Genomic DNA, 25,838 nt, shown 5'->3' with positions numbered 1-25,838 from the left:
TAAGTGGTTTGGGTTTTGCTAATGAACTTCAAGCCTGTGTTCCTGAAACTAGACTTGTATGTGGTGCACTCTCAGCTGGATTGCTGGGCTTGCCAAGAGCAATACCCTGAAGACTGGCTCGAATTTTTACTTAGAAACCAGCAAATTGTAAATGATGTGGAGTTTTCATGCCTGACATGAGAACTGCAGGAAGATACTGTGATAGAGCTGTGTTGATAACCAGGTCAGTGCTGAGCCATGTAGCACTTAAAGGTTATATTGGTTGGCAGAATTTAGTTGTAGTACAGGGAAAGTATGTCAAGCATAGAGCTTAATGGGATGAAAAAGAGAAGAAACAGCACAATGAATCAATCTACCAAAAAATGTGAAATCATCAAAGTGGACTTTTGCATATTTAAAAACAAAACTTCATGTTCTCCTGTGCAATTTAAGTACTAACTCAGTTTCCTTCATGGTTTTCCTATTGTGGAGGCCAGATAATGTTTTATTGTGGCAGTGATCCTAACAAATGTCAATCTGATGTCAATGATTTGTTTTTAAATAAAATATGAAAAAGGATCTCCTCTGAAATAAACCATACCCAGTGACTGAGATGTTTAGATTTGTGTTGTTAGCATATAGAAGAAACCAAAAGGCAGGACAAATTTAATACTTAATTTACTAATAAATCATTCCGCTCCAACAGCTCAGTTTTGCTGCAATTAAGATCAGACATTCTTATTTACATTTCTCTAGAGGTAGAGCATAAGCTAAACAGATTTTGTCTGCTCAACTACATGATCTGAACCTGGTCTCATTTAATTTTCCCTTTTTAGGTTTTTTTTTTCTCTCTTTTCGGTGTTACCTTTCTGTTGGTGCCAGGGTACTGAGCTGGCAGAATTTGTTTATTGTTGCTGAAACAGGACATCTCACTTGACGTTCTCCTTCCCAGTGTCCTGACTGTTGGCCAGCTTCACTTTTTCAGTGGTTCTAGTGTACTTTGGGCTCTCCACTGAGCCAGTTCGTCCAATTAATGCAGCAAAACCATTTTGCTTTTGCCAGGTCTATGCTGTTTGTAGGCTGCTCACTTGTATAAACTGGCTCTGTTGTTGAACATGCTTAATACCTTTCAAAGAATTTTGCGGAAATAAAGATGTCCTATCTTTTCCTGCATGTTGTTGCCACTTTCAGAGACAGGACAGTAAATCTATTTTACAGAATTTCAGAATTTGCAGTAGTTATACTGACCTTTGAGAAGCACTGCAGATCACCCAGCACAAGTGGAAATTGCTGTTGAATTATACAAATTAGTGTACTGCTTTTAGATTTTAAAAATTGAGCACCAGAAAAAGGAAGAAAATTGGGAGTTAACAGCTACAGGTATGCTAAAATAAATCAAAGTCGTCCCCCCCCCCCCCCTTTATTTAATTCCTCAGTTTCTGAAATCAAATGCAGAAGAAACAGATTTGAGATGGAGATGCTTTTAATCAGTAAAGCACCAATTGTGTTTATTTCACATTCATAACTGAGCTTAGCCAGACTGAGGCTGGTGTCATCCTGGTTACTGTCATCTGCAGTGCTGTGCAGTTTCAGAATTTACATTTATTGTATTTTCAGTTCTTCAGTGCTTCCGTTCTTGGCACTTCAATAAACATTTTATGATGTTCCCTCTCCATCTCATCTTGTATGTCTTCTAGACCGGTGTGTAAGGAAATGAGGAAGAGATTGCATCCAATTTGTCTTTACTTGCTGTTGTTGTTTATTAGGCAAATATCAAGTCAGAAATTATCCTTATGTTTAGCTAGCTATTTAGTTACATAATTAAGTGACAGAGCATCTTTTCTTTCTTGTTCTCTCCTGGGATTTCGTCTTGTGTTGCTAGTCCATGATGTAAAACAGGGCATGTTTTTCCTTAACTTCTGTTTTGTACTGGGTCTTATTCCTTATTATATCTTGGGAAAGAATTAGTGTCTTCATTTTTGGTTACACATATGGTTTTGAGGTGCTGAAGGTGGATGTGTGGACTGTTAAGCACTGTGGTCTTTTTTCTATTCTTCTTTAAATGTAAGCATAGTACTGGTATTAATTGAAGGTAATAAGCTATGTTGTGAAAATTTCTATCTGCTTAAGTTTTGAGAGTTGATGCTTTTTTCATGTGTTTTTAATGCAAAAACTAAACTGTTACTAATGCAAAATAATTTTGTTTTATTTCAGAAGTTCCAACCATACAATGTTAGAGTATCTAGGATTTTTTTAGCTGGTTCTTATCACTATAGTATTCGACAGATAAATTGGATTTTCACTTAATTTCATTTTCTTTTAGGCCAAGGTGCAGCAGACAAATTCTGAATTTCTTTTTCAGCCTCCTGCTCCTCTTCCTCCTGTTGAAATGTCCTTGCAGAGATCAGAAGCGGCATTAGAACCATGCACTGAGAATGCAGAAATTAGTTCTGTGCAGATGATTAATTCATTAGCCTTTCTGATTCCTTATGGGAATTAAATTCCTGTTGGAAAGCAAGGGTACACCACAGTGGGATTCTTGAATGCCTTGCTAATCAAAGCTGGCATGCAACTTGGGTCTCCCAAATTGTATGCTTTTTGAGAGAAAAGATCATTGCCCTGCTTAGTCACAGTACTGCACCAACATAATTTTCTGAGTAATTGGAAGTAAAATAGCCTATTGTATCTTCTCCTGGTAGGGTCTTGTTTGATTTTTTTTTTTTTTAATTTTTTTTAAACAGACACTTAACAGAGGTTTGGTCTGCTTTCCTTGCTGTCTTACCACATTCTCTTTAAGTGCTAATTTAATTTTGCTGCTTGGTGTATTGACAGCCTGGCTTCTGATATGACATGGGTAAAGTGATGGTGGCAATTTTGGTTTTGTGTAGCTTACAGATAAATATTTTGTAGGTAGGTGACTTTATTTGGGAAAATAGCCCATAGATTTTAGACTTCTGCCCCTGGCATAGCTGTCTTTATCAGTTCCAGAGTCTAACCTGTGCATATTGAAGTTCAGGTTGTTTAGCTGGAATGTGACTTGAGCAGGAAAGCTGAATGCCATGCCTTTAGGCCAGATCTGGCCTCTTGATGTCCTGTTTAGTATCTTTATTGATGATCTGGATAAGAGGATCAGGTGCACCCTCAGTTTGTAGGCAGCACTATTTTTATGGGAATGTTGATCTGCTCAATGGGCCGATGCCAACTGTGTGAGGTTCAACAAGGACCAGTGCCAGGTCCTGCCCTGGGGTCACAACAACCCCTGCAGTGCTGCAGGCTTGGGGCAGAGTGGCTGGAAAGCTGCCCAGTGGAAAAGGACTTGTGATGCTGATTTTACAGCAGCTGAGCATGAGCCAGTGTGTGCCCGGGTAGGCAAGAAGGCTGATGGCATCCTGGCTTGTACCAGAAACAGTGTGGCCAGCAGGACCAGGGCAGTGATGGTCCCTCTGTTCTTGGTTCTGGTGAGCTCACAGTCTGCTGTGTTCAGTTTGGGGCCCCTCACTACCAAGAAGACGTTGAGGTGGTGTCCAGAGAAGGGCACTGGGGCTGGGGATGGGTCTGGAGAATAAGTCTGGTGTGGAGCAGCTGAGAGAGCTGGGAATGTTTAGGAATAAGAAAAGGAGGCTCAAGGGAAACTATCACTCTCTACCACCTCCTGAAAGGAGACTGTCGTGGGAGGGGGGTCAGTCTCTTCTCCCAGGTAACAAGGGGTAGGACAAGAGGAGGTAGCTTCAAATTGTGCCAGAGGAGACTTAAATTGGATATTAGAAAAAAGTTCTTTTCTGAAAGAGTGGTCAGCCATTGGAACAGGCTGCCCAGGGCAGTGGTGGAGTTGCCCTTTCTGGAAGTGTTAAAAAAACATGTTTTTTAAAACATGGGCACTTAGGGCCATGGTTTAATGATGGACTTGGCAGTGTTGGGTAATGGTGGGAGTCAATGATTCTGGAGGTCTTTTCCAAACTAAATGATTCTATGATTTATCAAGATTCAGTAACAGATTGTGCAGAATTTAGCTTATGGTTTGGAAATAGAAGAAAAATTTCTAATTCTCAGATGCTGAGAGGACTGACTAGTTCCCAAATGTGCAAATAAATTCAGTATTTAAATCCAGAAATAACAATTCTCCAATGAGGACTGCTAAGCCTAATTACAGATTTTCCAAGTCAAGTTATTAAATAACATTAATATACACAGAATTTAATTGTGCACATAAATTAGGTCCAGAAGGCTTTGGAGAGTAATGAAGATGCATATTCTCTATCCTTGTCTCCTATCCTGAGTGATGCTGAATTTAGTGCTCTGACTAGTGTATTCAATTCCCAGCTATTACTTAAATCTGACTCTTGATCTCTGTAAATCTGAAGAGAGCATCTATCTTGTTGTAACTCCAGCCCTCAGTCCAAGTTACACTTGTAGTTCAGTCTACTTTAGTTTTTAGTTTATAACCATATTCTTTCCAATTGATTTTCTTTTATACATGTCATGTAGGATGCTAATTTTGCATTTTTGTATTAATCAAATTATTTCTTTTGCGAAGTGAACAAAACATTCAATAAGAATGAGGAAATCATTCTTCAGAGGACTTCAAGCTCCAGACTGAAGTGCAGGCCATGCTGGAGCTGTGTATTACCGTTCCTCTATTAAACCAAGAAAGAAATCATGCTTACTGTTGAGTTTTTGCAGTGGTTAGAGCTGGAAACAGAACTTGGAAAAGGCCAGATTTCTGAGAGATACAGGAATTCATTTTAGTGGAAGGGAGGACTATCAATAATAATTTTCAATGAAAATTTTGATTTTGAGTAATGTGGAATCTGCTGTAGGACTGCCATCATTTCATGTGCGTTCTTTCTGTAATGGGAGCAGGAGTCAGAATTGGAATATTGTAAATTTCATAATGTCATCATCGTCATTGTTGTCAAGCAATTGTTTTAATATCTTCACTTATCTAACAAGTGAATAATTATTTGGGGAAAACAAGATTGCCTCTTTTCTCATTGGGTGAAAAACCATTGTTTGTGTTGGGCATTTGACTGTCTTTGGCAGCCCTGGAGTGATCCAAACACTATAGGTGCACTTTTTCCGTATTACACCTGTCTTGAATGAACTGACTTTGGGAATAAACCTCTGAATTAAAAAGACCTTGAGCCTCTCCAAAGAAGGACCGTGAAGCTGGAGCAGGGCCTGGGGTGGAAGTTTTCAAGAGCTGAGGGAGCTGGAGATACTTAGCCTGGAGAAAAGGAGGCACCTCATCACCTTTTCTCTTCTCACAAGTAACAAGTGACAGGACAAGAGAAAATGGTGGCTTCAGGTTGTGCCAGGAGAGGTTCAGACTAGATATTGGGAGGAATTACTCAATTGAAATGGTTGTCAAGCTCTGGAACATGCTTCCGGGGGAAGCTGTTGAGCCACCATCCCTGGAGGTATTTGAAATACATGTAGGTGTGGCAAATAAGGACATGGTTTAGTGGTGGACTTGCCACTGTTAGGTTAATGGTTTGATATAATTCTAAAAATCTTTTCCAACCTAACCAATTCTATGATAGTTTGCCAGGTTAGGCTTTGAGTCTGGAGGATTTTGGCTGCTCAAACCATGTGCAGAAGTAACTTGGAAGTAGGATTCATTTTCTGAAGTGATTAGGTTCAGTGTTCTGTGCAGCCAGTTGAGAAACTGTCGTGACTAGGTGGATTTGGGATTTCTGCACAGGACAGAGCTAGGTGGGTGGATGGAAGGGCACTGTTAACTCTAATAAATATATTCCATGATGGGCAGAATTTATCAAAGCCAGGACCTTGACACTAGTGTTCTGTTTCCCTCTCCTTTCTCTATCTCTGTCCAACCAGGGCAGTCACAGCAGATCAGTGTCAAAGAGATATTTGAACTAGGCAGCAAACAGTACATGTGGTGCTATGTGTGGAACTGTGGATATGCAAGTTTGCTATCCAGCTGCTCCCAGAAGGCATCTTAAAAGCATGATTTCTACTTGAGCCTCACTCACTGGGGAGAAGGCTTTCCTCGTATCAGATGCTTATGTTCATGAAATATGAAAGTGGTTATTTCTGAGTTTTTATACTTCTGTTGAGTATATTTTGAATTGGCTGTTGGATTCAGAAGTTCCTGTGGAAGGCAGAAGTAGAATAACTTACTCCATACTTGCTTAGGAAAGCAAGCTTAGTATAGCAATTTTTAGATTATGGTCTGTGCATCGTTGGCAGCTATTAGAAACAGATCTGCAAAGGAGGCTCCTGCAGTATCTCCCGGAGACTGGGCTGGGAATCATGTTCCTCAAATTGCCCATTTCCAGTGCTGCCTTCTGACAGGAGGAGCAACATGCTTTGTTTACGTGCCTTTGGTTGTTACTGCTGGCTGGTTTTCCTGTAGCCTTCCTCAAGGTGATAATTTCACTTACTATGCCGAAGGCCCTTAGAATTTTTAGAGGTAGATCAGGATGTTATAAATCTTCACAAGAATATTAAGATCTTCATCTTAAGTTGCTGAGTGAAAATTGGGAACTGGAGAGGGAAGAGAGATGGAGGTGAGGAGTTAATTCTCCATGAAATCATAGCAGAGTTTGGATACAAGCTTTATGTGATTCCCTGAACTTTGATCTCTGGTGTGAAGACAGAGGAAAGAATATATTACTGAAATAAGAGCTGAGTCTCAGGCTTTGAAATTGGGAAAGATCACAGCTTTAAGCTCAGCTGTGTAGGAGAGAGGACCCTTAGAAATGACCTGGAACATACACATATTGATGTGTTATGCATATGTATACACTAAAGCAAATATATATATATGTTATATATATATGTTTAATGTTCTCTTCACCTGCTTTTTCCAAGGCCTTTAGCTGTTGATATTGTCATGGCATGAGACGCCTTCCATTTGCATTCATCCTCATGGTGGTTTGTATAATGTGACATTTCAGAGACCTGGCAAACAGGAAGCCACATCCCATGTCTCTTGGCATGGAAACTGCTAAGAGTAGAACTGGTAACTGCAGGTAGTGCATCGAGTGTCAGCATTTTTCTTCTGTCTCTTGAAAGGATGACTGGTTCTTTACCACCAAGTGTGCTTACTGTTCTTTGAGCTAGTGCTGCAAGATAGGGGGAAGTGATTTTTTCAGGTTTTTTTTTTTTTTTTTTGACAACTAGTGTTAGCAGGGACTTCTGAGCACATAAGAAGATTGTGGGGATAGTTATGGGGATGCCTGGACCTTGAGGGTCTCAAGGAAGCTTTTTAGAAGCTGAATGGGAGCTTTAGTGACATAGCTGCCTGTGAAGATGATGCTACTCTGGCTTTGTATATACTTGTGGTAATATGGCTGTTTTTCTGTATGTTTTTTGTTACCTTATTAAACAGGTTGTGGTTTGACTGAAATGTGTACTATTTATATGAAGTTTTCTTGGATGGAAACTTTACTGCTTGCATCTCCCAGCTGAGTTTGGTACTGAGTATTCCAGTCTTTTAATGCCATTCATTTTGAGGAAATAATAAGCAAAACCACTTGTGGGTTAAATGATTTAATGATCTGATGGGCCAGAATGGAAAATATTGCTGGAAATAATCTCAGATGTTACTGTTGAATCTGTAGAAAGCTTACGTGGCCATATGCTTTTAGCTTTTTCCAAATCCTAATTAATAAAGAATGAATATGTGTATGTGTGTGCATAGGATCTTCTCAAGTTGAAATGGTGCCAGGTAGTTAACTTTGCAAGAGGGGAGAGTAAGAGAAAAAAATGTTTTTGGTCTAGTTTCAGTAGTTCAGAATAAATTTAATTTATGATATTATGAGTGAGACAGAGCTCCTACCAGCACTTAGTGCAACTTTCATGCAGCTGGTTTTCATGGAACAGGCATTACCGAGGCCTGGAGTCTGGATCTCTGTTGGGGCCCTGTTCATGGTGCTACAAACCAGCAAGTAACAGCAAAATAGTTTTCACCTGCTATAGCTTGAAACGTCACCAAGGATTCCCATTTTAGCTATTCCTGTTGGGGGCCATAGTACTAGTGGAGGCAGACCTCACTTCTTTGATCCGAGGATGGCAGTGTCACAACAGCTTTATCTCTAAGGGCAAGACATGTATACATTTTCTTCCAGTTTTACAGCCCCTCTTGCCTTCCCAGCTGAGGCTGGAATAACCACTACTGCTGTAGGTGCCAGGGCCTTGATCCTACAGCACAGAAGTGTGACTGTCCATGTCCATTTTTCATCTGAGTTTTTCAGGTGTAAGCATCCTACAGTATAAGTTTGGGAGAGGGGAGCGTGACTTTCAATGCAGCGTGCAATATATACTTGGAAATTTATCTCACACCATTTTTGTCAGCAGTGATAGGAATTTGAAGCATTCCACAGCAGCAGGAGTGTCCTACTGTGCTCTTAATCTCAGTTAGCAGGGCAGCACTAGTTACTAAAATGTGTGTAGTTTTGGAGGCCCAGGCAGGTCTTGGGAGTGCAGCTGAGGATAACCACAGCCTAGACTGCTGAAGAAACTTCTTTGCTAACTGTAGGAGTCCAAAGCACCTCAAAATACATTTTTCATTACTTTGGTTTCATCCTTGCTGTAGGTATTGTGGGAAGCAGCAGGGGAGGAAATGAGAGGGTGAAATAGCCTCATGAAGTACAGAGTGGTATGTTTGTGATGGGGATGACTTTTTTGACTTTACAATTGTATGGAGGTTTGTACTGAATACTTTTAAAATATTTGTGATTATAGCTAAGAAACTGGTAATTTCTTTCTCCTTTCTCATGTTTGTAAGAAGATGTGGGAATAAATTTTGATGAGCTGAACATCAGCTATGATTTGCTTACAGGTGGAAATGCTACTTGGTTTGAGTCTTTCATAACATTTGACTTTTTATTCCAGTTGCAATCAAGGACTGAACAGTGTGGCCTTTGAAAGGGAATGGGCAATGCTGTAAGGCAAGAAAGAGAATTTGGAGGCTTGCCTCACTTGAGAAAAGTCCCTGACAGCACAGCTAGACAAGTTGTGCTTCTATAATGAGTTTCTGTGGTTGTTTAGAGATGCTGTAAATAACACATTCACCACAAAGGATGCACAACTGGTGACTAAGTCCTACACATACTGCTTTCAAACACTGGTCCCTTTCACTGCCAAGTCCTCAGTGGTGTGAAGTTGTTTGTATATGCTTTTTTCCAGCTGAATACAGAACATATTGTTCTGTTGCTCTTATGCATTCTATGTTCTATGCATTTTGCTTACTACCTACAGGCAACTAATTGCCAGTTAGGATTAGGGAATTCCCTGTAATCACTAATTAAAATCCCTGCTCAGTGTACCTTTTAATGTGTTAGCTTATCTTTTTCTTGGCAATCTCATGTTTATGGTGAATATATATATATATGTATCTATATCTCTATGTATCTCATTATATATGATAATACTTTTGTTTTCACATATCTTGGAGAGGTTCCTTTCTCAAGTAGCAGGAAAGTTTGGATGTTCTTAAGCACAGCCTATTGGTTTATTTTGTTTTAAACAGCTTTGCTATATATGAGAAACTGGACAGAATGTTTAGCCATGCAACTTTAAAACATGACATTGATTTCTGTCTACAGTGCATCTGAACAACCTAGATCAGAGGAGATAGGTCTGAAAGAAGTCTCAAAGCAAGAACCAGCTGAAATTATAATTCCTCATGTGATTGTTTTGACTGTTCTTAAAGATCTGTAGTGATGGAAACTCCTGGACCATCTGGAGCAATCCTTTCTGATAGAGAGTGACCTTTGGAAAACATCCTCATGAGTATTAGTAAATTGCTGAGCTGTCCAGTATAGATGTGGAAAAGAGATTATTCCTCCTTTCTCTTATTTTACATAAGCTTGAAAACACTTGGCATGTTTTATTCTGCACCTTCTCTTTAGACTCTAATAATTTTTCTTTTAGGATTATTAATCACAACTTTTAAGCCAGTTGTTTCCTCATTGGGGCATCTCTGTCCCTGCACTCTTGCACTTTTCTTTGGATTCTTTGTAATTAGATTACATTTTTCTTTAAGTGCAGCATCTAAAACTAGACAAAGTCACACAAAAGGCTAATTTAATTCCTTTTCTAGTATCATAGCATGGAGCTATGCACTTGGGTTTGTATCCAAGAGACCTGTTTCCTAAATCACTCAGGGGGTTTTGCTTAGGACTCCTAAGCTGAGTTTTACCACTGTGGTGGGTGCCATGTAATGTTGGCCCTGCAAGAGAAAATCTGCACAGAGAAGAAAATTCTTACTCCAAATTTTGAAGGCTCAGATCATTGCAAATGGAAATGGTTATAAATATCATGCATTTGAAAGCAAAGCTCAAACTATCATCACACTTGCAGTTCTTTTTCTGTTTTCATTTTAATTAGCAGACTTTATCTCTACCATATCCTTTCCTGGATGAGTCCAGTATTAGTTAATGAACTGAATTCTCTGTGTAGTTTAAATTCTGTGTGCAAATTCCCCCAGGTTAGGATAACAGCACTTGACAAATGTGTGAATACGTGTGTGTAAGGTTAAAAGCAAAGGGGTAACCGAGCTCATGTATTCCAAAGCCTTTTCTTTAGACCATTTTGAGCCCCATCTGGTCCACTTAAAAAGAATATAGAAACTTCCCTGTGTTTTCAGAAGAATCTATTTTAATTTTTCTTTGGGGAAAAAACCTGTTGCTAAAGTGTTTTTTTCTATCCAGGGAGCAGAGAAATTATGTCTTAAGTCTATGGTAACTATACTTGTGCAGTCTCTATATTAGGTCAGCTTATGACAAGATATTGTTATATATTCATGGGATAGTGGGAATATTGCAGTTAAAGATAATTAGGCTAAATGTCCACTCCCAAGTGACTGTTTGTTGTGGGGGGAATTGAAAGCACAGGGAATGTAATAGAGTAAATTGTAACTGATAACCTGTGTAAGACTGACCTGCTTTCCTTTAGCATAAATAAAAATTTTATGCTAGTTTGACTGTACAGACCAGAGTAGTACAGAGTGTGTGTGCTGTGATCCATAAACACTGGCCTTTTTTGAACGTGGATACTTAGGCATTGTGACTTGCAAAAAGCCAAGCATTGGTAAAGGGAAAAAGATAGCCATATGCATGGTGCAGCCTCTTAAATAATTGAAATCAACATCATACAGAAAACTTTATTCGTTGTGGCTGCTCTTCTCCATAGGAAAGTATTTCCTCATGAGATAATTTTATTTATTTAACTGCATTTTAAGTTGTTGCTTCAAAAAATTTATTTGGGATGTCTTAGCACTTTTGGTGCTTTTGAAGGTGTGAGCATATAGTTATTATGTGTAATGTTATTTTTTGGGATTAGGTTATTAGAAAAAAATGCATCAACAGTCAATGAGGATCTTCAATTTAGCCCTTCCACCTAAGAAAGGGGAAGGATTCCAATGTACAGGAGCTGGGGTTGGATCTTAAGAGAATGTTTGGTTATACCTGATGTGCTCTCGTTTAGCAGCCTCTGTCCTTAAAGGCAGGTCTGATTTTCCAGCTTTCTCAGGGATGTATGAAAGAGCATTTAAAAGTACAGTGTAAATACTATATCACAAACAACTGATAACTTACTAGAGAACATTAGTGTATTTTTCCCCTTTCTTTCAAACCTGTTTCAGGTTCAAATAGGACTCCTCTGATCAGTAAGTTTCTTAAGACTGATACACTGTGGAAATTATCAGATCAGATTCATTTCTTTATCCTGTGATACTGTGTATTTTAGCATTATCTTGGATAAAAGTGGAAGTAGTTAATAATATGTGCAGTCATTTAATTTCATTTTTGTTTGGACACGTTGTGTTGATGAGCCATGTTTTTTTAAAAATCAGCAGAGGAAGCCTGCAATTATTTTAAATTGTATTAAGCATACAGTAAAACAGAATAGCTGTTTGTGATCAGAAAGGGATCTGTTCTTTATCTTGAAAAATCATACATATTTGCAAATTATAAACTGTGCATCAGTCTTGTCTTTATGTGTTCTTACTCTTGAAACTCAGGTCATTATTCCCCATAAAACTGAACTTTTGCTTTCCCACAGTTCTGTCTCATTACAGATGTAACTGACTTTACTTCCTTCCTCTGGGAAAATTTTGGAAAGGGAAGGGAAATGCTTTGAATGTGTGGTACCTTGTGGAGAACACTGGCAGCCCAGTTTCAATGCAGTGGTGTTTTTTAAGTAGAAAAGTAGAAAAAAAATAGCTTTTGTAGCTATTTGTGACAGCTACCCCCAACTTTAGAATCCAATGGGTAGCTGTTTCAGCTTCTAAACATAATATGCTGTCCTGAGGTGTGCCACATATGAAAGGAACCTGATACTTCATCAGGGTCAATGTCACAATAATTTTTAAAGTAGATAGATTGAATTAGGTTGACCACATTATAAACTGAAAAACCCCATGCTTTTAAGTTTCTTCGGACTATAAGGTGCTTGTATTTCAGCTTCTAAAAACATTGTGTACTGTCCTGAGGGTTTACACATAATGAAGGAACTCATCACACTTTACTAGTTTAAACTTCTAGGTTGTCCTAAAATGTCAGTCAGATTGTGTCAAAACAAATACCAAGGTCTGAATTGAAGAGAAGCCTGTATTCTTGTCATGACACCCATGCTTACTGGTCTGGATATTATTCATTTTACTTTGTCTTTGTCTTGCAGACTGTGCATCCAGAATGTGTCTCAGTCCTGTTTCCCAGTTGCTTTCTCCAGTGTGCATGGGAATCTGGGTGGTTTTAACCAGATGTGAGATTCACCTGAGTAGCTTCTAAACCTGGTCCAGTTTTTTTCAATAGAGGTTTTTTTTTTAGTTTTTTAAATAATGCTATGAGTGGTACATGGAGTGGTGCCTGTGGATCTGTGCTTGATCAATGTGTGCTGCAGTTTACAGCCCTCACTGTCTCAAGTCTGTAGCTTTACTGAGCAGTAATGGAGGAAATCTTATGTAGTCTTGCACAGTAGAAAAATGGAGGGATGAGATGACCAAGGGAGCTTAAGGGCCAGGAAAGGTGCTGTTAAGGATCATTTCTTCAGTGTCATCATTTGCTTTGGTAACAATTCCTAGCCAAGCTAACATGGTGCTGTACTACAGGATCTTGAGTAGCTGTTGTCAGCCAAGGTGAGAAATGTGCAGTGATTATTACTGAATGTGTCAGTCTGGCTGTTTTTATCCACCTGTGCATGATGCCTTGCCCTTTCATTTTTTCCTCCTTGCTGCTTTAAGGTAAATATGTTTTCTTGCATGCCTCTAGCAAATGTCAGTTATAACACAAACATCTTCTCCAAGATATGCTGTGGCTTCTTGGTTTTTTTAATGCTCAGTTGTTCTAAAATGTGTTTCAGTTGCTCTACTGGTAGTCTTGCCTGAGAAAGGCACATGAATGGATCTGTTTAGCAAGATTGTTTCTCATTTGGCTGGTGTGTGCTAAGTTTTGATAAGGGGAGATTCCTTGCCTGCTCTTTTTATTGTTGTTTTTGTGATGTATTTCCCAATATATGAATTAAAAAGTTTTACTTTGTGATGTTCCTGAAGACATGTTGTTCCTGTCAAACATGCTGTAAGCAGACTGCCCCATAAAGCAGGATTATTAAGTGCTTTCCACTCCCATATACTTGTCTTGACAGTTGTTTTGTTACTTTACTGGTTCTTCTGTACATATTCTACTAAGAAATACGTAATCTGTGCTTAGATTCTCTTTTTGGATTACCTATATATTCATTGTTTCCTCCAGCAGATCTTTTTATGGTTTATTTCTACTACTCTTAGTAACATAATGTTTACTCTTTTTTTTTTTTTTTTTTTTTCTGTTGTTAACTGAGTCTATGACGTTTCTAGGTTCATAGAGAAACTGTAGTTCTTATTACAGTCTAGTCTTACTGCCATGACTTGGGGACTTTGGTATCCATGCCTTCTTTATGCTAAGTTTGGAGTGCCACATGACTCTAATGCAAATAAGCGTAGGGTGAAATAGAAGAGTCATAGTTTAGAATCCTGGGTATCTTAGTAAGTGTGCCTGATAACTGGTGGTGTCACAGCTTCACCAATTTCTGCACTGGGAAAAGAGGGTCTAGCCTGGCTGGAGCTGGCAGAGCTGAACTCGTTTGTGTTGGTCATGAAGTTGGTCCCAGGTCTAAAAGCTTAGGCAGCAGTAGCTCAGGATAGCATGTTTCAGCAGAGTGCTCTGAGAGCACTGATTAGGGCTGTTGGATTGCATTAAGGATGTGGAAGAAAAGGCTTTGGGCAAGTTTCATTTCTCCTCAGACGTGAGCTACTGCAATTTCTTTACTTGTCATCTTTTGAGTCTGTTGCTAAGGAGAAAAGGAAAAAAAGATGAGAATGAGTTGCTAAATCTTGAGGAAAACATACTCCTTGATACCATAATTATCTTTAAAGAGAGTCCAGTTCCACAATCTCTAATAAAGATATCTGTATTGAATTTATCTATGTTGTATATGCATGCCTAAGCGTGACAGCCTATAGAGAAGGTCATTTTCGTTTGTTTTGGTTAAGTTTGTGAATGGGTCGTATTGCTTGAAATAATACTTCTGTTGCCTTCTTTTTTCTTTTCTAGTAATTTTGCCAGGAAATTATCTTCTGGAAATTCTAAGGGTATGAATTATAACAGAAGTTTGATCTTTGGTGTTAAGCAGTTGCTCTATTTATTACAGTTTTGGGTTGGGCTTGTTTTTTTTTTAAATTTCTCTTTTTCCAAGTGAGGTCAAGGTCAATAACAATTGCACATTGTAAAGAAAAAGCTTAGGTAACCTCTTAAATGTGCTTAAATGTACATGAGTACTTCTTGAATTTCTATTCCATCTCTTTGAATGTGCCTTTTCTTTCCATGTTTTCAGCACTCTTTTGGTGAAACGCTTATTTTCAGCCTCAAAGGCTGGGATAGCTGAGACTGTTCTGCTCTCTTTCCCAGCTTTTCTTTGAAATCTCTTTTTCCTGTGAAAATGTGCTGACAGACTCTCTCTCATGTGCCTTGATTTGCCAAGTGATACATGCTGCTAGTACCACTAAATGCCTTCATATCCAACTGTGCAGGAAATTTTGGTATTATTTGCTTATTCATATACAACTGTTTGAAAAATTAAGCATGTACAGGCATATTGTTGTGATCTGGCCCTGGAGCAATGAAGTTGTTGTTCTGATTTCAATACAGAGTGATGGTACCCTGCCAGCTGAAAATCTCATCTTCAGATTTTTCATCATGCTTTTGTGTCTGTAGCGGAAGCCTTGTGAATTAGCCTCTCATAAGAGCTGCTTTTAGGTGCTGCAGGTTGGGACTTCCATTTATTCCTTGAAGTAACAGGATTTTGGAGCAGCAAGCCTGCTGACCTGAGCAACTTAAAGCTTAGTCAAGGGTATTTTTCCTCTGTTGGTAGCACAGCACAGTTAAGGATATGTGTCAATGAAGAGAGTCCCCGTGGATAACTGGGTTTCTAGGATACAGTGTATGTTCTGTTTTAATTAGCCAGTTACTCTTGTCTTCAGGCTCAGTCACTTCATTGCTTGTAGAGATTTTATAGATAATGCAGTGTAAGAAGTAGAATTATTTTGTTTTGAGGATTTTTTTTTTGATTGTGTGCAAAATGCTACTCACTGATCTGTCATGTGCACTAAAAAAAAAGCTAATGGAAATTTAATTGGTCTTTTCAAAAGCTTCCAGGATCTGAGTTTTGGTGGACACTGCAGTGTTGAGTATAAACATAAAGCTTTTCACTAGTCATTCAGTTGGATGAAAACTGACACTGGCTGCTTAGAGACTAAAAATCAAGTTGCTGTGCAGAGAGCAATTAAAAAGGGGGGGGGAAAAAAAAGGAAGCTGAGGGAAGGAAAGCTTTCCCATTTTAAAAATTTGACCTGGTTATCCCGATGAGCAAATCTGATGAGAGTTTTTCTTAGAATTAACATTTGTAAAGTCAATTCAAGTTTGTGTGTACTTTATCTCTAACATATGGCTTCCCACACGATGATGTCATGTACAACTAAGTGCCAAAAAAAGCGTGAATGCTCCCAGCAAAAGCTACACTTGAGCTGGGGTTTGATTTGCGGTTTCTGTGCCTGTGTGTGCGTGGCCAGGCAGCTGGTCACCTTAGAGCACCGAGCTCTGCACAAAGCCACTGCTTTCCCCAGCTCTGGGTGATGGTCTGCAGGAAGGCACAGTGGCTATGGAAGGCTTCTGTGCCATGAGCATCTACTTCTCTCCCCTCTTAGATGTTGGAAAGGGTGTGAATTGTCACGACTAATTTGCTTCATAGGAGTTCTAGAGAGGGACTGTCAGCTCGAGGCGTCTTGGTGCTGTAAGATCTTCGTGCAGTTCCACAAGGGAGGATTTCTGTATCCTTGGGGTTTGCAGGTGTTGTGTAGGCATAATAAACTGTTCTGTGCATGGGCTTTGTTCCCAGCCCACTTCTTAGCTGAGTCATGGTTTGCCAAAGGTTGTAATAATGTTTGGGAGGTGGATCTCACTTTGTGCTTGTGTTTATGGAGTGGGTGGTGGGGTGGCTCACTCTGACCCCCTCTGTATGTTCTCCTTTCCTTACTGCCTGATCTGGTGGTCTGCTTGTTACCTTTTGTTACAGAAAGCTTTCCTTGGGTTGCATGGTTTTTGATCTCTTTCATGCAAAACAGAATGTGTTACAGTGGTAGGAAATAAAGAGAAGCTGTGGGTTCTTTTTCTTTCACTCTGCCATTTACTGTAAACTACTACAGAGTCCTGTTCAGCAAGTGGGTATGTTAGGAGGATTCCTGGATGAGAGCACAGATCACGAGTTTTCTCTTGAGCTCTTCCATTGGCCATGCAGTGGAAGTTGGAATCTCAGACTGCCTACAGGTCTTTAATGTGATGGTTACCAGCAAAAGTCCCAAAGGAAGTTTAGAGGTAGCTTTAATGTTGGAGTAGGAAGAAAATGTCAATGCCAGTGCCTGGTATTACAGGTTTATTGGTATTGCTTGCCAAAAGCAAGAGATCATTTTGTAGTGTATTTTTTGACTGGAGTATGAAATGCTGTTAGGCTGCCTTCTATAAAACTCTTTACAAAGTCTTCCTAACTGTGCTGGGCAGCAGGCACAGGTTTGTCTTTGCCCCTTTGTGCATTGGTGCATGTTTTCTCTCCATACAGAGATGGAAGCCTGTGCTTATTTACTGTGCAGCAGGGGGAGGTTCTTGTCTACTTGCACCTGGGCAGCAGCTGAGCTACAGCTGTGCAAGTGGGTAAAGAATGACTTTAAGATGTTCCTCTTCTCTTTTGGCTATGTATTCAAACCTGAAATACGTAAAAGTGGGCATGTATATACCTAGGCACTCACTTTGCCTGCTGCTTCCTAGTAAAACTTATTTTCCCCATAATACAGGTTTTTCTGTCACAAAATTTTTTTCATCAACTGTAGTGAGAAAGAGGGCTGAGACAGCATAATTCTTCAATTTCATTACTATCTCTTTCTTTTAGCCTTTCAGGTGGTACAAGCAATTAATTAGTTAAAATTCATGTGTGCATCTGGTAAATGATGAGAGATTATTTCACAATAAGAAAATCAACATCTTTGAGAAAGAACTGTTGGGACTTAGTACAGTCTGTGTCTCTTGCTGCCCAGAGAGTACTCTGGGCAGGGGTGCAGCATATATTTCAGGGAACAGAACCTTCCAAAATCTACAAGGAGCCCCACAGAGGATCTGTAAGCTGGAGCTTGGGAAGGGAGGGGTGGTTCAGGCTCCCATCCCCTCCTCTCCCTGGCTTTTGTGTGCCAGGGGTAATTATTGTCACTGTTCAATCCATGCTTAATGCCTCCCAGAGAAGAAAGCAGACAGCTTTTTGTCTGCACATGCTTCTGTGACTGGTATTTTCCTGCAAGCCAGACACCTAAGAAATTTAGTTAGAGGCCTACACAAGGGAGCTATATAAATTTTTTGCAATGACTTAATACATAGAAGCTCTTTTGGTGGAAGCTGAACTAAATGCTGTTAAATAAATTAGGAAGTCTTAAGCTGTAGGAGGAAGAGTTAGGATTTTTTTTCAGATGCATTTACACGTATCATTCCTTCTACCCTTGGGTGGTCTTGAGTCCTACACGGCATTCAACTTCCTACTTCCCATTTCTTGAAGAAAAAGTTAAAATATATATTATCAAAAGCATCCCTTAAATGGGGTATGCTGCTCCATCCCATAATTAGGGAGATGTTTCAGGTGATGAATTCCGAGTGACCTCACAGCTTTAATTTTAATGATTTGGGAGCTGCTGATGCCGAGTTAGTCAGGAATTTTACTATAATATTTGGAATGCATGTTGTATCGATTGCCTTTCTACCTAAAATGCATCTGTTTGAAACAATGGGCAACAATAAAAGAGCAATTTTTCTTCTCGCCTAAAAAATATAGCTTCTAAAATTTAATTTTGTTGGTCATTCTATTAGTACACAGAAGATTTTTTTTAAAGTGATACATGTTTTGAACTGTTTTACTGCTAGTCTGCTGGCATTTTCTGTTGTTTGTAAACTTTATTAGTCATAACTTAGTTTATCAAAATAATAGAACAAAAATTACTGTTTCTATTGTTAAGGTTTAATTATTATTACAAGATTTCCTGTGTTTGTTGTCATGCCTGTACCTGATTTAACAAAATCACTGACTTTTTAGTAAATACTGGGAATTATGGTAGTAAACAGTTGCCATATCTTAATAACAGTGCAGAAAAGTGATGCAACTTTTTTTAAGTCATACGAGACATCAGTGGCAGAGGTGAGATTATATCTGGATCCTGCATTTAAAAACTACATGTTTGTTATAAATTAAGAAAATAGAAAAGCATGTCAGTATAAAATGTATACTACAAATATATATTTAAAACATGTTTTCTTTATTACAGGTTATAGAACGGGCATTACTTTTTAGCACTGCAGCTACAGGAAGGATGCAATCTGCATTCCTCTAATTGCTTTCTGGAAAAATGACTAGTCTAGTTCCTGGTTTATGAACTTGTATAGTTTTCTGGCATGCAGACCTGGTATATTTTTGTCACCAAATAAGTCTGTGGACTGCAGCAGTCCTTTGCTGTGGTCGTGAGAAAGTTCTGTCCTTCCCAAATTCACGTGTGTCTGCAGCAGCCTTGGCAGGGCACGGCTGTGCTTCTGTAAATACGGATTTGGCAGTTTCAGGGATCGCTCTGTTCAGTGACAGGTTCCATTATTTGCGAATTGCTTGTGACTCCTAATAGTTTTGGGGGGCAGCAGGAGCAGCACAGAGCTTGCCACCCCAAGGCCACCAGCAGATTTCCTATGTTGTTGCTCCTCCCATGTCCCAATGTCATTGTATGAGCTGTGGCATTGTAGTGGTGCCATCTGTGACTCCTGGGCCCCTCCACTAGTGCTCGCCTTTGCTGTAGCTTGGGATCACAGCTTTGTTCCCTAAGCTATTCGTTCTTTTTCATAATGTTATCAGCCTGGCCGAGTTTGGCTTGTCTGATGTGAGCCCATCACCGTTGCTTCTGAAGGGAGCGGAGCCGTCCCCCGACAGTAACAGCTGTGCAAACAAACAAGTCAGCGTTGGTACTCATCAATGGCTTTGTGCAGTCGTGGCATTGAGATGCAGCAGAACATGTGCAATCTGTCTGCTTCCTTTGTCCCGCGGTGCAGCCGGATCGGCGCTCTGCGCTGATGAGGCCGATTGTCATGCCGTGCTGTGCCTTCTCCTCCTTCCTTTTTTCCCTTTGCTCTTCCTGCCTCTTTGTGGGCTGTCTGGCTGCTCCAAACACATCTGCCACGCGTCCCATCTGCTCTCCCTGAGAGGCACGCTCGGTCCTGACAAGCGCTATTCAAGTGGTGCACTGTTCTGTGGAGTTGACAGAAAACACTAATTTGTATTATTAATGGTGTATCACTAATGCTCCCTGCTTCTAAAACACTAAGCAAAGTAAATAGGGTGGAACATTGTGAACTTGCTGGTGGATTTTTTCAAAATCCTACAAGCGTAGGTGAATTTTTCCCATTCCATTTACCATAGGTAACACTGCTCTTACTTTGTCTTAAAGCTTGTAACTTTTTCAAGACACAGTGTGTTTTCCTTCAAAAAATTAAACATTTATTTCAGAAGTTGTGTTCTTTTCTTCCTGCCATCAGTGGCAAGATTCTTTACATTAAGAGGCAAGGCATAAGTGTGTGATGAAATTATTATTTACTATTCCTTTTGTCTTTTAAGGAAAAAATATTATTAGACCATAAAAAAAATTTAAAAAGCATATTCTAAAGTCAGAAAGACATGTTTTGCATGTCTGTTGGACAACTTAGGGTTATGCACTTAACTCTTCAGAACATATTTTCTGTGACATTTACTTACTTCCAGCAGGATCTTGCCATGTGCCAGCTCCCCTGTCAAAAATAAAAAGTGTCTGTCTGTGGGTGAAGGAAGAAGATGTACACAACATAGGCATAGATAGGCAGTAGAGTTGTTTTTGTGGAATCACCTCTAGCTTTGAATCAAAGATTTGTGGAGATACCTGACCAAATGTGCAGCTAGTAAGTAGTATTAGTATTCAGCTCAGCCTGGTCATATTAACTGTCAGCTGTATCAGCTCCACGTTTACCGCGCTCATTATGTTGAAGCTGTCTCAGCTGTCTTGTGTACTGCTGCAGAGCTTTGCACCATGAAGCTGTGGTGAACAAGGAGTAACTTTCTCTGTTACCATGTTTGTCTGCAGTGTGGAATTCACTGTAAGCAAGTTGGGTGTCTGAAGTACCAGGTTGGGCAGAATTTTACAGGGCTGCCTGAAAGGAAATGTGCATGCATGTAGGGAGAGAAGTGATTCATTTTGACAGTGTTTGTTTCATAGCCTTGTAAGTCTTCCTTTAGTAACTCCCTGCTTTCTCAAAATGTCACAAAGAGAAAAGTAAAGGTTGGGAGTGTAAGTAAAAAAAAAGAATGAGGACAGGGAGGCTTCTAAAAAAAAGTTGAGTAACTTTTGGTCAGCTAGCAGAGCTGTGTCAGGGTGCATTTTGGTTTTGTTCTTCTTGGACGTTGCTTTGTCTGGTTCTCATGTTATCTCCTTGTGAAAGCTGTTATTCCATGGTACCTGCACTGCTCTGCACTGTGTCATGTTCAAGCATCTGACCTCAGTTGTAGAGGCTGAGAATGGACTTGTTTACTTGTCTTACATAACTTTTACAAGAGTGTTTTTTCTTGTCTTTTTTTTCTTCACCTGAGAGCATAGTAAGGCAGTATGTTTTCTCATCATACCCCAACTAAGCATCATAAAGCTTATAATACCTACAGTGAGTTTGAGGAGGAAAAAATGGATTGGGACTGCTTGAGAGAATAGTACCTGTTATGCTGCAAAACACTGTGCATGGAATTTGTAATATAAAGGATATAATTATAGCACTTGGTTAGGTGTGATCAGTGTTGCAGTGGTAAGCATTAACTCTCCTAGCTGTGCTTTTCAGATCAACACCTTCAAAATTTATGAAGTCAGTGTGTCAGCACTTGAAAAGTTGTGTCAAGGAGTTTAGCAAACAGACCAGGGAGAAGGGGATTAGTACACCAGTTTATCACCTCTGGAAAGTGGTGTTGGACACTGGGAAACAGAGGTTCCTGCAGGACTTTCCATGGGTTACTGAGTTCAAGGCGTCTTCTAAAGGGTTACAGATGTAGTTGCAGTTGAGCTGTATATTGTATCATTTGTCCAGCGCTTTGTATTGTGTATGCTTGTTTTTCTTTTAAACGGGTTCCTGGTGGTTTAGCTGGATGTGATTCCTGTCCCCCCAGGCTTGTTAATGTGTGTTGCCAGTAGGTTCCAACATCACTGCCTGGACACTCCCATATGAAAATAGGGTGATCTGGCGTGATGGATAACTTAAAGATAAAGGCTTTGTGTGTACCCTTGAAAACTGTTCTGCTGCAATTTTCTGTGATTTCCTTTAGTAATTCAGCTCTGAATGCTATTAATCCAGTCTCAATATTTCAGGGAAATAATCCGCCTTTTGTCTGCCAAACTCATCTGTGCTTGGAAAAGCTTATATACAGATCTTCTCTATAACCCAGGAATGCTTTTGTGGGAGAGGAGAGTATTTTGTTTGTTGAAATATGTGGTGAATTCCCAACTTTCTCTTCTTTGTGTTTGAACCTGGCCATAACTACTTGAACTCTGCAAACTAGAGGAGTGAAAGCTTTATTGCAGGTGGCCTATAAGGAGAGCAGTCCTGTAGAGGGCTGGGAATAGATACAGCAATTGTGTAATGAAGCAGTTTGTCAGTGACTGCTAACAGGCCAGACTTCAGATGAATGGTGGACAATGTAAACATAACATGTTACAGACATGTCACAACATGTTAACAAATTCTTGTTGATACCAGATCCTGTGTCACTCATTTCTGATATGAGAGGGAGGATCTGCTTGTGACCTTAATATTAAGAAACCATAAAATCAGAGGAATTTAAGGGATAGTAAAGGAAAGCAAAACACCTCAAATTCTGTAGTTTTTCCCCTGCGTTGTTCCTTGTTACCCTTTTTGGTGTGTTTGTTTTGTGAGACCATGAGTTGCCATGCAGTGTAGCCTTGCACAGGTAAGAGGGAGCCACTTTCTGCTTTTCCACGGGGCTGACTGCAGTGCTGCTGTAAAGAGACAGTGCATTCAGAGGAGCTTGTGCTGTCCTGCTCATTTCCAGGGAATGGAGTTTCACAAGGAATTTTTTTATTTGTGCTGACTTGCTTGTGGAGGGTTTTTACTTACTGGGAGGCGCTGTCTTCACCCTTGAATTCTGGGCAGTTGTCTCCAGAAATACTCTGTGAGGTTTGCTCATAGCAGTCTTTCTACTTGTGCTGATCTGTTGTGTTTTGGCTTTTGTTTTTCTCTCCCTCTTGTTTTAGATGAGAGATCCTTAGAACAGCAGAATTTTTCCTTTTTCTCAACGGTGCAAGAAAGCATATCAGGCAGCAGGACACAAACAGCCTTAGCAAAAAGTACTTCGGAGTCCCAAGAAAGTAATTTGCTTCGAACAGTTTTATCATCAGTTACCACTTCCTTTGATGGGACTTCACTTAGCCAAGAAGAAACAGCCAGGATTTCAGAAGGGAGAAGTACGCCATTGGTAGATGTCTCTGTAAGGAGCAATGAGGCATTCCTAAGTGATGATGAATTTATTAGCTCCTTCTCAAAGGCACAGTGGACTCCTCCCGTGAAGTCTTTTGCAGTTTTAACAGATCATCACTCAGTTAATACAGTAGAGCCATCAAGAGAAATGTTAGAAACTGTGTTGCTAACACCTTCATTATCTGTCCTTTCTTCACTGTATGATATCTCAGAAACAGCACAGCAGAAGACTCCGTTGAGTGCAGTCCCTGAGCACAGCAACACTCCTATGGAACTAAAGCCTTTTGTACCAGATCGTGAAATGCTAACAGCAAGCAGCAACCTGCTGTTGTACCCTCCAAATACAACTGTTCCTTTCACTTCCATTCCTTCTGACACAGGAGTTGTGGCACAGGAAAATATTAATGCAAGTTTAACAGCTCTGCCTTTTGGGGCTGCTTCAGAGGGGTCGCCTCTTCATCACAAGCTGCTGGGTGAAACCAGCCCTGGGGCTCCAGATGTCACAGCACAAGGTGCAGACCTGTATGGTGATGTTTACACCCATGTGAGCAGCAGGGAAGCAGAATCTCTCAGTCCAAGGACTTACCCCACTCCAAGCATTCCCTGGACTACGCCAGCTTCAGCAGCCAGTAGTGCTGAGCCTACTTTTTTTCCTATTAGTCTTCCACTTGTGTCTTTCCCTCTTGATTCAGCTGCCATTTCTGTGAACTCTAATACAATTCTTAATGCCAGCCTGTTTACACACGAATTCTCCACTACAGCACCAAATTTGCCTGCTGGTTCAGAAATACTGAGTCAATCAGAGCTTGTCAGTGAGCTCAAGAGTCCAGTGCCTTTCACGAGATCATACAGTTACTGTCTGTATTGCGACTCAGTTTCACTTCTGCCAGAGGCAGGCTTTGCCCCAGAACATGATGTGGGCTCAGGTGATTATGTTGAAACTTTGTCCATCAAAGCCTCTGAAGTACAAGGCATAACTGCATTTACAACTATAATTACTGATGGGTATGAATTAGAAGACCCTACGCCTGAGATTTTTGATACTTCTTTTCCATCAAGGCCAGTTGTTTCACTTTCTTCAATATTCGCAGAAATCCCTGACTCAAGCATGTTTTTATTAAGCACTACAGACACTAGAACACCTATAACAATATCTCCCTCCTACCATCAGCTCCCTGGGGAAACATCACTGATCATCTCTGTTTCCCAGACCCTCCCTGTTCTGGAAACAATTTCATTGACTCCAAGCACTCATATAGAACTTCCTGGTGCCACCACTGTTCTGTTGGACTCTACTATCCTCCCAAGTGAGCCAGTAGCATCGCTTGCAATCAGTCGGACAACCTTGGTGGAATGGCCAGAATTAATGCCATCAGAATCCGTGGTTTTGCTTGGCAAGACGTCTACAAGGGATGAACTGTCTTTAAATATTTCAGATTTTCCATCCAGTCTTTTATCAACACCATTTCTTATTGAATCTAGCTACTCGTCTTTATCACTGACCATGCTAAATTCTTACTCTGTCATGCAAAGTGATTTATCAACACTCTTACCTCAGACATTGTTGACTGGGACATCAGTACTTTCTGAGGATGCTACCAGCTGGGACTTAGCTACCACTGTCAGCTCTGTCACTGACACCGAGGTTTCTCAGTTACATCTTGGCCAAACATCATACTTTTATTCAAATGTGTCATCCCTTCCAGATGCACAGGTTCCTGAAATAATGCCATCATCAAATTTTCACTCAGAGTCGTCTGTGTTTCTGGAAGCATCCTCGGTACTTCCAGTGGGCTCTGAAGTTGTGTTTACCTCAGCTGCCACAGGAGCTACCTCTCAGTTGGAGCCTTCACTCTCCACCTCTCTCTCTGTGGTTCCTACCCTGGTGCTGCCCACTTCCAACACCCAGTCTGTTACCAGCAGCATCTTGCTCACTGAGACAAATCTGATCTCTTCATTTACTACCTTTCTGGCAACTTCTGTCTTAAACATATCTTCATCTCTACTTTCAACTGCTCTGGGTTCTGATGAGGATATTGGTGCTACAGTTAACCCCACGCTGCTTTTAACATCTGGCAGCAGGGGCAGTGCCCCCACAGCCCTTCCTCCCACAGACCTTGACAACCTCACATCAGATGCTGACACCATCAGTGTAATTCCCTTTCCTACAGCATCTCTGTCTGTGACCTCGTCGTTTGCTCCCACACAATTTCCTCTGACTGCTAGCCCTCCCCCTGGATATGAAGTTCCATCAGGAAGCAGTGTAACTGCTGGTGCTGATACATCAGCTCCTTCCACCACTGCCACCAGTGCTATGGGCAGCCCAGGGACATTCTCCTCCACCCCTCTGAGGACCACTACTCCGTCTGAAGTGATGGGTGTAACCTCTGCTGTGACTACCACCAGGCAGCCGTATGTGTGCGACATCACCGTTCCCGACGCCTACTTAGTTACTGCGGGTAAGATATTCCCAACATTTTCATTTTGCTTTTCAGAAGCCATTGTAGTATGACCCCCTAGCTAAATTGCAGATTTTGGATTAGCTAAGTGAACCTTTCGAGGAAACATGGCATAAATTCAGACAAAGAGCTGTAAAAGCATTGATTTATCATTTACTGTTAAAAATAATAGAGTTCACTTGAACATAGTCCATTGTGAGAGAGAGTTACAAAAACATTACGCTGCACAGAGAATTAAATTGTCCTTAAAAATTGCTGATGCATATGTACAAGTGTGCTGAGTTAAGAGGCTGCTTTATTGTTTCATTGGTTGTAAATGAAACTTGTT

At 40.3% G+C, this 25,838-nt stretch overlaps 1 protein-coding gene across 2 annotated transcripts in view; it reads left to right on the top strand.

The window, feature by feature from the left end:
• The window catches only part of KIAA1549 (KIAA1549 ortholog), a 140,433-nt gene that overhangs the window by 44,808 nt on the left and 69,787 nt on the right, over positions 1-25,838 (top strand). For both annotated transcript variants that reach the window (XM_056516318.1, XM_056516317.1), the window contains exon 2: positions 22,829-25,510. In XM_056516318.1, the coding sequence (XP_056372293.1) occupies positions 22,829-25,510 (2,682 nt within the window). The remainder of the gene's footprint in view (positions 1-22,828; positions 25,511-25,838) is intronic.

This window comes from Oenanthe melanoleuca, chromosome 1A, assembly GCF_029582105.1.
Source record: "Oenanthe melanoleuca isolate GR-GAL-2019-014 chromosome 1A, OMel1.0, whole genome shotgun sequence".
In the NCBI taxonomy this organism is placed as follows: Eukaryota; Metazoa; Chordata; class Aves; order Passeriformes; family Muscicapidae; genus Oenanthe; species Oenanthe melanoleuca.
Note: the sequence above shows the minus strand (reverse complement) of the source record. Positions and strands in the feature narration are given on the sequence as shown.